We start from the raw sequence: 13,879 nt of genomic DNA on the forward strand, positions 1-13,879 counted from the left end.
TCCGGAAGCTTCACGTCTACATCTAATGCGCAGATGTAGGTATAATATGTCATAAGCAAGGTTAGCCCTTTGTTTGTGGTGGTAAGAATGCATTCGGTTTCATATAAAAAGTAAATGCGCAAACGAAGTTCCGCATAGAACTTTTTTAAGTACTCAAAGCAAGGGAAAAATAAATTTCCAGACCTATTCGTCCCGTAAAATATCTCTCTTTATTTATAATTTCTGTTTGTGTCTGGAAATTTGGTGGGATTCTGATGCTTATTCCCTGTATCGCTCTGCATGATATCTGTTCTTATTCTTTAAGCAATATTAGACTAGCGTGCAGCCTCCGAGTACATAGCGGCTCCCAGCCTTCTTTTTACCCTCGTAGTAGCTTTTGAAGAATGCAGCTTTCTTTTGTTAAAATATCTTGCGTCAGTGGAGTTATTCCATTATCAGGGAAATTTTTCATCAAAAGTATACTTAGCGATATTAATTTCAATTCAGCCATCACGCCTTCGGCTCTTTCCTCAGACCCCAACAAATAAACCAACTGATTTTTCAACCATGATTTTTTTCACATTTAATAATTATACTTATGACAATAACATCATTATTCATCTCTGGTCTTCGCATTGTACAGCTTAATACACACTGAATGCATATAAGCATTGAAACAATCCTCTGAAAGAATGATTCCTCAAGGAACTCACTAATTCTATAAGAGTTTATTTTCACGGAGAACTTTAAAATTTAACACAAATGATACCCTCTGAATGGTATTTTTAATGATTGGGGCAAAGAGTATTATGTTGATGCTGCCATGTGAAAGAGGATTTAATAAAAACCTGAGTACATATCCGCTGCGATGATTGGCACGTCCGTGAACTTGAGAATTGGTGGTCAAATCTTTCGTATAACTTTTAACTTTAATGCATACGTGATATATGTACAATGAAGTTATTATAAGAAGTTTAAACTCCTTATTACTGGCTAGGATGATATGTTTTAATAATCTACAATTTCACTCAATTTTTAAAAAATGTAGTTGAAAACTCCGTTAATCTTTTAATGTTTGTGACTCTGCCACACTAATATATTGAACCAGGTACTCACGTGCATGAAATAGATGTGTGACATGGATAAGCTTGCATGTGCATAGTATAAAAGCTCTTTCTATTGTTTCGATGTTTTTATTCCATTAGGTTTTCCTGCTGATGCTGTTCCCCTTCCTTTACCTGCTGGACATAGGAACAGATATTTACGTGGCCTATAAACACTGTAGCGAAGCCAACTACATATACTTTGGTCTAACACTCGTGTTTATATTTGGGCCTATGCTGGCTGATCTAATCGGGAACATGTATTGGTAAGTATAATGACAATCACAGTTTTGAACGGTTTAATAAGTAAAATTTTAAATAGCCGATAAAAAATTGTTTACACTCATTAAACCTTTGATTCTTATGATTCACATTTAATAATTATCTTCTTATAAATCTATTGAAAAATTGTTGCTAAAATTGTGGTTAACATTTGTTTTGTTACTAATGCCTAAAAATTAGGCAAAACGTGCATTTTGAGGTATAAAATCTGTTTTTTATTCATTTCTTGGCCCTGTCCTTCAATGCTTCATATATATTATGTTGCTATACGCATTCAATCATTATGAAATTCCGATTTCGAGCGCCTCAACGACTACGTGATTGCCATCTAGTTCCCGAGTCTTCATCTGCCAGCAAATATTCGTCGTCCTATCCCTCCTTTTACCGCTGTTCCTCCATTATAAAATTTCCATTTACTCTCTTTTCCCACAATCTGGATTTCAATGAGTGTTTCAATCTTAGAATACTTGCCTACCTCTGTCACGAGCCTTGCCTACCTTGCCTACCTTACTTGTCACGAGCAAATTATCTTCCTGCCTTTCCTTAGAAATAATTCCTAAAGGATTTACCATTAAGCTTCTCCTATCCAGCATATCTCCAATTCTTCCCTTTTTTCCATTCTTTAAGATACCAACCATCAATCAACATGCGCTATTGCGTCCTTTTCGAATACAATACCCTGATTTCTCAATACAAATCCCATATTGAATCTCTATTTAATATAATCAACCTCTACAGCTGACAGTCGCTATCTATTGTCGACAAAAGTCTTCTTTCTGCTCTTCATTCCCTCACTTTGAGGCGTCAAAAAGCACTGAAGAAACTGATCTCCCTTTTCAATTTCTTTTCCAAAAACGAAATACCCTTACCGCTATATACCGCGAATCCTCCGTCTGCCAGTCCTCCTCTACAAATCAATAAAACTGACCTTGCACTTCTTCTCAATCTCTCTGCTCCCCCTCCTTCTCCAGTTTCTCCAAATCCTCCACAGAGGATTCCACAGCGCGATATCTCACCTCCCTCCCACTCCTGTTCCCCCATAGTGGTGATATGGAACTCATTTCCAAAGAAAACGATTTTAGACAGTCTTCGAAGAGCTTCCCAGGTGCCTAAGGCAAGTAGATTTTTAACTGTCTACCCATATCACTACCAAGAATTGCCACGCTCCGAAACCTAGGTTCAATACATTTAAAACATAAGGGAATGCTGGCAATATGAGAGAGAGATTTAAAATCAGGGGGAACGAAACTCGACTGGCTTGAAATGATCTACAGATGGGTATGCGATCGATTCGTAATATTCAGGAGTAGGAATGAGCCGGTGATGGCCTGGGATTTACAAAAATGGGCAATATCAGCGTCGTTTCGTAAATATCGCCAGGATTTGAATTCTACCGCGAGTGCTTCATGGGTTCTATCTTTCAAGAAGAGACATGAAATAGTGAAAAGCAAAAAAAAAACAATATAAGTGTCAACAAGTGAACAATATCGCAAAACAATATAACGAACTTCTATCGCAGAAATACTGCAATCAACAATGACGTTTCAGAAGCAAACAAAAAGCTCAATCACCAAATATAATAGGGATTTCGTAATATATACGAAATATCAGAATCGGTGTGCGTACAGGGGTGATACACAGAGAACGCTCTCTAAGAAGGGAGAGAATTTTTTTAATTGGCTCTTGGGAACGTGAGCAATGTAACACATTCATACACAACGAAGTATGCTATTATTGATTCAGGAAAGCTGCTTCCTACATTTTTTGGGCATGCAAGAACCTGGAGATGATTTTGGTCCGCGTGTGCATGAAACTTAAGAAACTGGGGGCTGAAGATTTAAATGTTTCTGTTGTGTGTTTTAAATTTGGAAAACTTACGGCTGGGTCGTATATCAAGTTTTTAAAAACCATACGTTAAGAAATATAAATTATTGCTTGTCGATTCATAGGGGGACAAACAAATAGTGTTATTTATAATGAACTATTTATTGACTAGGAAGGAGAAACAAATCACAACATAAAAATTAAACCACCGAAGCGCACATCTGTAAGCCAACCGAGCGATTTATATTTCTATGATCGGTAAAGCAGTTTATTATAAAGACCAGAACTGTACCTTCCTCCATCTGGGAAAAGAGAGATTTCCTTACGTGAAAATGGAATAAAATCATTTGTGCATCATCAATTGTCCTCAAAAATAATTTTTCGCCTCCGAAGGATTTTTCATGTTCCTCCATCCGCTGCCGTTTATTTACTTTCTTTAGAAGGTTAAGCATAGGGCCTATTCTCTCGGAATAGCCTCGACAAAAACTAGAATAATAATTACAGACTTTCGAAACCCCACAGACATCCCTCACGATTTATGGCTGTTGGCATTGTGCAATCGCTGCAATCTTACCTGGGCTGGCAAAAGTACCATAGACAATAGTGACATAAGCCATAAAATTGATTCGTTTTTCAAAGAAACGCCATTTTGATAAATTTTATCTTAAATTAGCATTTTGCAAACGTTCAAAGGCTTTTATTAAATGGGAAAAATGATAATTGAAGGATCACGAGTATACCAAAACATCATGTGCATAAGTTGTGGCATAATTTTACATGTGGCTTCCAAGGTTTTCGTCTACACACCGTGTCAAGGTCGCCCAATTATTTTATAATCCAAATGGAACTCTGCGAAACACGTAGGTCCTGGGATTTATGCAGGAAGGCAGTGTACTTTTGGTCATACTGTGAAATTTAAGTTGCCAATAGTGATGATGTGAAGTCCATATTAAGGAACCAAAGAGCTCGGTTAAAAGGACTCAAAAATTCCTCAACTCCTGGCGGACGGTCGTTCTCCGTAATTGCGTTCGAGTTGAGCTATCTTGTATCTAGGCATATTCTCACCTGACCAGTTTTCTAATTTTTACAATGATTACTAAGGGGTTTACGAAAGGTCTTGTGGCCTTCTGAATAATGCTTAGATGCACCATCCTGTCAATCTCTGCTGTTGCGGCCTATTCATACTCTACAGGGATAGAAAAAGTTATCGTTGCATCCATAATTCAACTTTATGCGGAATGTAAATATTTTTGGATCGGTTAATGATGGTATACACAAAGTGCGAAACGAGACCAAAACGATTCTCCAAACTCGTTTGTTCCTCTTCCCGGAAACCCGTAAGTGAAACACACTCCTTAATCCTCATATCCAAGGGAATACTGTTCGTTCTTAGTAAGCCCACGTATACATTTTTCGCCCCCTCTTCAATTTCCTGTACTACTATGCTATCATAATTGCATGGAATTTAGTGGTACATAAATAATGGCTTTAAATGATTTCAAAAAATCAATTCCTAATATTATGAGGCATATCAACTTCTTTATCGCCAAACACACTACGTCACATTCTCGGGCACCCAGATCACATCCACATCTGCACAATGCGAGCCTACGAACCTCCTCTAGGGTGTTTGGCAGGAGTGATCAATCACCAGCATACGACATGCAAAAGGATTTCTACATGCACATTATATAGTCCACAGTAATGTTTAACAATTTCGTTACGGGCGACCTCCTATGCTGCTCGTATCCTGTAATACGGGTTCGATTAATGGGAAGCGGGGGTATCTTCATTCCTTGACTCTGAATAGACTTCAGTTTTTCCTCGGAAATCATGGATATTAGGCTCCCTGAGTCGATCAAAGAGGTCGTCGTTTGCCCAGCGCATGATATCGACCACTCCTAGCCATACTGTGGTATCTCGAAAAATCGTTCCATATAGTCGTATCATAAATTTTCACTCCAGAAAATCGTATCTTTAAAATTTGAGCCATATAATCGTATCTGAAATTTCGTCCATAAAATCGTATCTTAGAATACCAGTCCACATAATCGTATCTCGGGAAATCATTCCATATAGCAGTATATCGGCAATAATTATTTTTTCTTTTCGAGAATTGGATATTTCCCTTACTTAAAAAATAAGCGAATTTCTAAAATGTATAATTGTCAGCTTTTAGAGAGCCCAGCCTGGTGTTTGCTTCTGTAAACAGGTGTCCGTGATTCTAGCTTTGAACGCCCGTGGCAATTATTATCATATAGTCCATAGGGGTGAAACTACCCCTAAAAGCTAAAACTTAAAAAATTATATTTTAAAGCTAAATACGGGTAAAATTTAGTTTAAATTATTTGTATAATTATTTTTTTGTTTGGGAAATAATTTTAAGGCTTATCAACCCATAATAATCAACCCTTATTGGTGGTTAATGTAAAAATATTATTTACCATAAAAATATAAATTATTTATCACATTGTATCTTCTTATTCACTTTCTTACTCCTTTTATTATGTATTCACTTTTTTCTCTCATGATTTTAATCACAGCACAGAAAAGATATAGCAATAGGATAAACAGAACAAACTTCATCATGGTAACATAAAAACATAAATGTACATTTATGTAGACATTACATGAAACACTATCAAACGGAGACTGTATGGCTTCCAGTCTTCCCACCACATGCATGCACACAGGTCACTGTGAGCGAGAGCACACATACTCACTATACATATGTGTATGTATATATACATCTTATGGGTATGTGTGTTTATTTTATAGCAAATTTGAGTGTATCGTTAGCTTCGAACGTAAATTACACAAAGTATATACTGATTATGATGAATGTTATGCTCTGAATTGTGGATTTCGAATTTTTCGAAAATAAATTTGATTGGTACTTCAAACATAGCTCCTTTATTTTTGATGATAGAAAGTTCATTTAAATTGTACTTTGTAGGGTTTTTACTAAATACAAGGTCATTTGAATTAAATTTTTTTCGAGTCCTTAATTTTGAAAGGGGAGGGATTTAAGGGTTTAAATAAGGTGGAGCTCCCTTGGAAATAGAGGTTTTAATTATCAATATCTCACCAAATAATGTATAGAAAATTAAAACACACCAAAATATTTAAAAATAAAGTAGCTTCAATGTATTACTCTAGCATTTGTTTCTTATCTCCAGTTTTTTTGGAGTTATTTTGAAAAAAGAGCATTTTTAACGAAATTGTAGAAAATGGCTTTTCACTTTTTCCTCCAATGTTTTCAAAATTTAGGATTATAAATTAAACAAACTTCTAGGATCAATAAACAATACTTAAATAAAGAGAAATTCTGAAGGGCATTGATCAATTTTGACTAATGTGGTAATAAGGAGTTGTTTTCACTGATTTTTTCGTAGAAAAAAGTAGGGACTGATCTTATTTTTAATCATAACTCGCTCAATTTCATGGTAAAATATTTTTTTTTCTCATTTTGAGAAAGTTTTTTAAAAACACTTTTAAACAGATTGCATAAGTTTTCCTCGAAAAATACATTTTTCCCGCTATTTGGTATTGAATCTCAAATTTAGCGTATGAAAAACAATAGATAACCATCAACAAGTTGTAGCTCGGTCAGAATTGGTCATAAAGGAAATATAAAATAAGATTTTTATTTAATTTTTTACAAGCTACAATTTTGTAACAAACTATTTCCTAATAAAATTTATACTTTTCAAGTTATTTGCCTATAATCGATTAAAATCGTTGAGTTTTTCGTCAAAAAACTGTTACTTTCAATCGCAAATAACTCAATAAGTATTTATTTTACGCAAAAAAATGAAAGGAACATTTTACTCTTAGAATTCATTTTTGTATCGATTCCAGTGGTCAAAATATAATTAACATTTTCCACCCCCGAGATGGGGTGGAAACCAGCCCCAGGGAAAAAGCGCCTGACGGCATAATATAGATTTTGATTCTTGGTATATTCCCTACTTATTGTGAAAATTTCAAGAAAATCGATTCCGTTTGAAAAAATTGCAAGCCAAAATGCTTCATTTCCTGGACTTATTATGTCCATCATAGAAACGACAACAATACTTCTCTGAATTGTAAATAATATCGTCCCTATAAAAAAATATTGAATATAAACAAATATTTTCTATTATTTGGTAAGCCAAGGGTAAGCCAGAATTCGTAAGATTAGCTCAGTCTTTGCCGTCCAACGTTCAGTGAAAATTGATCTTTTTCAATACCCGATTAAATATGGATAATTTTAGAGAGAATTTATCAAGCAGTAAGTAAATTACAACTGAACCCCAAGAATTTTCTAATATTTAGCGATTTTTCAACCTTTCGACCTCTTATTCTTTAAAGCTTACGAGGCCACACAAGAAAGTGAATTTGGAATATTTAGTGAACTCCTTCAATCCTCGATGGAAACCCTCGATCCTGAACTTGTTGGTGTTGACCGATGTAAAATTTGGACCAATTTTGACGGATCCAGGAGCTTGGAGAACGACGTCAGTGGAATTTGTTCATACACAGGTCCTGTTATAAGCGGTTCCAGGAATCCAGACACCCCGGAAAGTAGTCTTCCAAGAAACAGTAGAATCTATGAATTTACAGAAACTGAGGTGAGTGATTCAGAGTGTTCAGATTATTCTGGTTCAAGTACATGTTCCGAAAAAAGTGAAGAGCAAGAGCTCGTCGCGGAGCATAGAGTGAAGACAAATGGAAAGAGATCATATAATCCACCGACTAAATTGACGAGAAAGAGGCTATGCACACCTTCCAACTGGGAGAAAAATAAGGTCAAAAAACTCTGCAATTCCGGTCAAGAGTACATATCCCGGACAACAAACCAAAAAGTTGCTGCAAGGCAAGTTCAGCCGTCTTGCGGACCGACGTGCCGTTTCAAATGTGATACAAAAGTGACGGACGATCAGAGACAGACAATTTTTGACAAGTATTGGGGTCTAGCAGATCATACCGAACAATTAAAATATTTATCCAAACGTGTTCAAGAAACCTCGTTACAGTGCCCTCCCAATGCCCGCAAGAAATTTCATCGCGAATACACATTTGAAGTCGATGGCTGTGCTCTGAAAATCTGCAAGAAAATGTTCCTCTCGACACTAGACATCAGTGAAACTTCCGTAAATACTGTCCTCACTAAATACCGCACAAGAGAATCTATAATGGATCAACGAGGGCACCACAGTTTTAAAAAACCTGTGAGCAAAGAAAAAATTCAGACTGCTAAAGACCATATAAATGCACTTCCAAGACAACCGGCTCACTATACTAGAGCTACATCCAAGAAAGAGTTTTTTTTTGGCAGAAGGAATCACCAGTGTGACTCAGTTACACAAATTATACCTGGATTGGATGAAAGAGCGCCGAAAAACCGAGAAAGAGACCGCAAGTTTGAGACAATATCGGGATATTTTCAACACGTGCTTCAATATCGGCTTTTTCAGGGCCAAGAAAGATCAATGTGATTTTTGCAACGAATTCGCCTCCTCGACCGATGCTGAAAAAGAGAACCTGAAGGATAAGTATACGACACATCAGCTGAACAAAAAATACCTCCGTCAATTGAAAGAAAAAGATAGAGAGGAAGGGCTAAAGTCGGGTAAAATCGCGGTTTGTTGCTATGATTTACAGAAAGTTCTCCAGACACCAAAAGGGGATACAAATGCTTTCTATTATAAAAGAAAGCTTAACGTGTATAACTTTTCAATCTTCGATATATCGAAGCTTGAAGGCTGTTGTTATTTATGGACAGAGAATGAGGCTTTAAGGGGTTCAAATGAAATCGCTACATTTGTCTTTGACTATATCTCAAAGAAGGTGACTCAAGGTATTCGGGATTTCCGGTTTTACTCAGATAATTGCTCCGGTCAAAATCGGAACAAAACCATATTCAGTATGTACGTGTATGCTGCAGAAAAATTCCGCATAAAAATCACCCACCGTTTTCTCGAGAAGGGACATACCCAAAACGAGGGTGACTCAATGCATGCCTTGATTGAGACAATTGCTCGAAATAAAAATATTTTTGCTCCATGCTACTGGGAGGAAATAATTCAGACGGCAAAACAGCACGGCAAACCTTATATGCTAACTAGGGTAACATCAAACATGATTAAAGATTTCAAGAATCTAGCACAAACTTATAACTGGACCAAGAATATTGAGAGAAAGAAGTTCCTTATTTCGGAAGTAAAAGAAATTATTTTTGATAAAAGATGTAGCACTTCAATTCGCTATAGGGTCTGTCTCAGTCAGGAAAAGCAAGAAACCATTGTCATTGGAAAAAAGAGGGGAATTAGTGCCTATGACTTGAAGAAATGCTATTCGTCAGACGTTGGAATTTCACGTGCAAAAAAATTGGATCTACTAGAACTATGCCGCAAAAAAGCTATTCCCCAAAAGTACCATGAATATTACGAATCTCTAAAAGAAAAAGTTGTGAACGAGACTGACGAAGAAAATGACACACGAGAAAATTTGTGACCCCTCGATTTGAATTTTACTAAAATTTAATTTTAATGTTGTAATTATACTGTTGTTTTGATAATTCTTTCGTTCTTGCTATTGTTATATTTATTTTGGTTGTTATTGTTATTGTTGATGAAATGAACTAATAAACAGATTTGGAAAATTACATTAATTATAAATATTTTCAGAAGATCCTAACAATTCCCAACAAAATTGTGAAAATGTAGACCTTGAATCTAAAATGGAATTATTTCCCGAGATACGATTATGTGGACTGGTATTCTAAGATACGATTTTATGGACGAAATTTCAGATACGATTATATGGCTCAAATTTTAAAGATACGATTTTCTGGAGTGAAAATTTATGATACGACTATATGGAACGATTTTTCGAGATACTATTGTATGGCTAGGAGCGGTCGATATGCAAACCTCGGGAAATACCATACACTCAAGATCTCCATCCCGGGAAGGTTCTGTCGCTAAGGGCTCGTCCACTTGACGGATAGAAAAAATGGGACCTCCATTATTATGCTTAATAGGTTTGGGCAGGGGAGATCGGTTGGCCCAAACTCCACGCGTTTCCCGACGGAGGTAGAGGTGGTAGTAAGGAAGGAGGTGTAGCTTGTCACCCATTCACGGTATTTACCCCGTTCATGGCATTGTTTCTTTCATTAAAAGGGACCTCTCTGATACTATGCCACTCTCGAGTCTCGTTCTCCATGCGTCCCACCGGACAGAACCTACTGCGTGCCCCTGTTAGAACAGCGTTCACATTTGGGGTTCTCTCGTCTGGTTTCCCTTTGTGGCCCTGGGACTGATCTAATTTCCCTAACATAAAAACATAACATTAGTCTTTCGAACGATGAGATATCGGCCCCACGCAACAAGTCTTGGGCATGAGGAGGAAGTTGGCGAAATAAGAGAGCCACCGTTTCTTCCTCGTCCACGGTTGGTTCACAGAGGCCGATGCCTGAGCCTGATGGCCGCTATTTTCCTACTCGCATTGTCTTGCATACCATTATCGGGCGCACGTCTTTATTACCCCGTAATCACCCTTAGCCCTTTCGGAGCGGACGTCGGATGGAACCGACGGGCATTTTCATACGCAGAAGACTTGACGTCGGGCTTGGCCGTCGCGGATTTTTCAACGCAAACGAACGGACATCGGCTCAGGCCGGTGGGAGGGATGGGAAGTGGCTGCTGAGGTAGCAACTGTCGGATGCATTTAGGGTTGGCCTGACAACCAGCTTAGCGAGTCCTTATGGCCACTCCTCGGCAATTAAGCTTGACCCTCGCACGCATTTATGACATCCTCACCGCCGGAATCCATTGGGAAGTGGTTATATTGTCAATAGTTTTTTTTAACGTCATGTATTGCTGCATATCACATTTTTTATACTTTTTATATGATTTCCTCATTTTGTTCTGTGCGTAAGCATTTTTAAAACGAAATTTTAGCGCTAACATCAACGAACTTCCGCACTTAAAGCCTTTTTACCATGTAATTATTAACTTTGTTGTTATTAACCCTTGAAAAACGTTTAAAATTCCACAATGCTTAAAACATGTTAATAATTCTATGATAGCTGTAAATTACTGAACATGAATTAAACGATATTTCTTTGAAAAAACACTGTTAAAGGACTAAGTTGACCGTCGATTGGTGCTATAAGAGGGTAAGAGGGTGTAGTCTGGTGGCCGGGGTAAGGTACAAGTGTCCCATTTACTTGCGTCCCAAATCTTAGAGATGAAAATACCAGTGTAACTCTACCCCAAGAAACACCTTCGTACAGAGAGGTTTAAAATATTCTCATACTACTCGTACCACGGAAAACGTCTTCCAATCGCAGGCGCCTGCAGGAAAGACTTAATTGGTAATTGACTTGATGTTCTTTACTCCATACCGATCGTAGAATAACCTTTACAACTCCTCTATATCCCCTGGAAAAGGGAAAATGGCGTCGGCTCATTCTTTCGCAGAGTCGTCCAACATCTGATAGAATGGAGTGATCTCAACCATGAAGGAATGGCATAAATAATGAGTTCTACTTTTCATTTTTAAAAAAGCCTACTATTCACAATTATTTCCATGATGTTCACAGAAAATTAAATTTTGTCTGCGTGGAAATCTTTTTCTGCGATACAGCAGCGTCAGATGCTTTTCCATTTTTTCACACAGAATCCTAGTTTCAATTATGTGAAGTCCGTGTCGCAAAAACATTTTTCTCTTTCTTCTAACCTTTGCCATTACTTATTTTGGTAAGTGGAGAGGTGTCCCAGTGCCATCATTTAGTTACTCTTGTGAGCCAAAGCAAAGGGAGTTTTCTGAGCATAATTCCCTGCCAAAAACATAGTAAACCTATGCGTCCTGGTAGCGCAACTGATATGCACCACTTACAAGTTGGATTGCGTGTAATACTCACTACCAGTCGACCCGCGAGTTTGGTGCCATTCATTCTAGGTTTTGTAATACTGGGCCTACCAGTGGCGCAGCGAGGGGGGATACTTTATAGATGACATTGGAGATGAAACCCTCCCCCAAACCTCAGAGAATTCCTTTTATGAAAATATTTCAGTTTGACAAATTTTGAAACCTATGAATATTTAAAATGATGAAAGTGGCATGATGTTGTTCGTGGATATAGCATTAAACTTCTGTAAATAATAAATAATTGGGGAAATTTTATTAATAATGGCCCCCCTACCATGCCCTTTAAATCCTACCATGATTTTTAGTCTTTATGCGCCTGTGGCGCCTTCATACAAGAATTGGAATTAAAACATCGTATGAGTGAGTGTGAGTGGGCAATTAAATTGACTTTAACATATTTGGGGACGTATTTTTTCTACTTCCACGAATAACAATCCATGAAAACAACTCAATATCCTTTTTTTTTGGGTTTTTTTTACCATTTTATTCATTCGATCTTTGTGTTTTCTTAAGTTAACCTTTTTCTAGATGATTTCTACTCTTATTGCAATGGTATTTAATCAATTAGTCTTAAATTTGGCTCACAAAACCTCCTTCTTCTTTTAGGAAGTGGCGTGGTGTCTGGAAAACCTGGAAGGCAGTATTCTCTAATCTCGAATCTTTGAAACTACTACCTCGGTAAGAATACAAGCCTTTTTTATATAATGATTCTTTTGCTGTTTGTCAATTTAGTCATTAACATCATTTGAATAAATGCCATGGATTTGGGCGAGTTTGGAAGTGTGCAATGCGTAAGCAATATAAGAGGCAGGTTCTAATGACACATGTGGGAGACGGTGCGCGTGTGTTGTATCAAAATTAGATACAAAAATCTATATACACCTTTGAGCGTGGGACACTGGCTTAAGATTCATGAGTATTCCAACCAAGTTACAATACAGTATTTTGAACGGTGTATTAAGTGATGGAAATTCCTCCGGAAGTCGTAATTCTCAAATGATCTATAGCACGGGTGCATTTCAGTATTCTGGGCAGAGAATTGCACCTGGCAGCGTCGGAATTCCACGGTTTCCAAGACAGCAATATCCGTATCATGACCCGCAGCAACAAGCACATTGCGACGGTAAATTTTTTAAAAGGTTATATTAACCACATAATGCACTTGAAAATTAAATAACTGCTACCTATGAAGTCATTGTTAAAAATTATATTGTAACGACTAATCATAGTGAACTAATAATTGCAAATGTGCTGATTTTTGACTAGTTAAACAAATTGTGTAGCATTTATTATTCCAGCTTTAATATGCAGAGATAAAACTTTAAACTCTTCGACAGAACTTAACAATAATAATAAGAAATGCAAATAATGCATACGATTAGCAAAAAGTTTCCGCCATTCATTCATATAGGCTAGGGATGCGCGAGTACTCGAAAATCCGAGTCGAGCCGAGGAGTTGGTATTCAACTCAAGTGTTTTCAGTAGCATTGCGAATGTCGAGTCCAGTAGTTTCGGTTACAGAGCTTTCGATGCCAGTACGGCCGGAACTCTGCCGACAGGAAGCGCTATCATTAATCTTAAATAATACTATAATTTTTAAAGTCGATAATGATTCCTAATGCCTTGGCCCAGGAGTTTAATCTTGCTATGTACACTTCAGTAGTCGCCGTGGGCTCAAATTTCCTTTTCGTCATCCGCGGCGGCCGATCGTCTTCCTACCCGGTGGCGTGATCGGAGTAATCGAAGTGGACCACTGCATCGCTCATTCTTTC

General features: G+C 37.4%; 1 protein-coding gene across 1 annotated transcript in view; it reads left to right on the forward strand.

The window, feature by feature from the left end:
* LOC124170031 overlaps positions 1 to 2,477 on the forward strand; it is a 95,546-nt gene extending 93,069 nt beyond the window's left edge. Inside the window, exons 9-10 of the mRNA XM_046548716.1 lie at positions 1,185 to 1,348; positions 2,336 to 2,477. Coding sequence (XP_046404672.1) covers positions 1,185 to 1,348; positions 2,336 to 2,477 — 306 coding nt within the window. The remainder of the gene's footprint in view (positions 1 to 1,184; positions 1,349 to 2,335) is intronic.
* Positions 2,478 to 13,879: the final 11,402 nt, after the last annotated feature.

The sequence above is a fragment of the Ischnura elegans genome, chromosome 13 (assembly GCF_921293095.1).
Source record: "Ischnura elegans chromosome 13, ioIscEleg1.1, whole genome shotgun sequence".
NCBI classification, from domain to species: domain Eukaryota; kingdom Metazoa; phylum Arthropoda; class Insecta; order Odonata; family Coenagrionidae; genus Ischnura; species Ischnura elegans.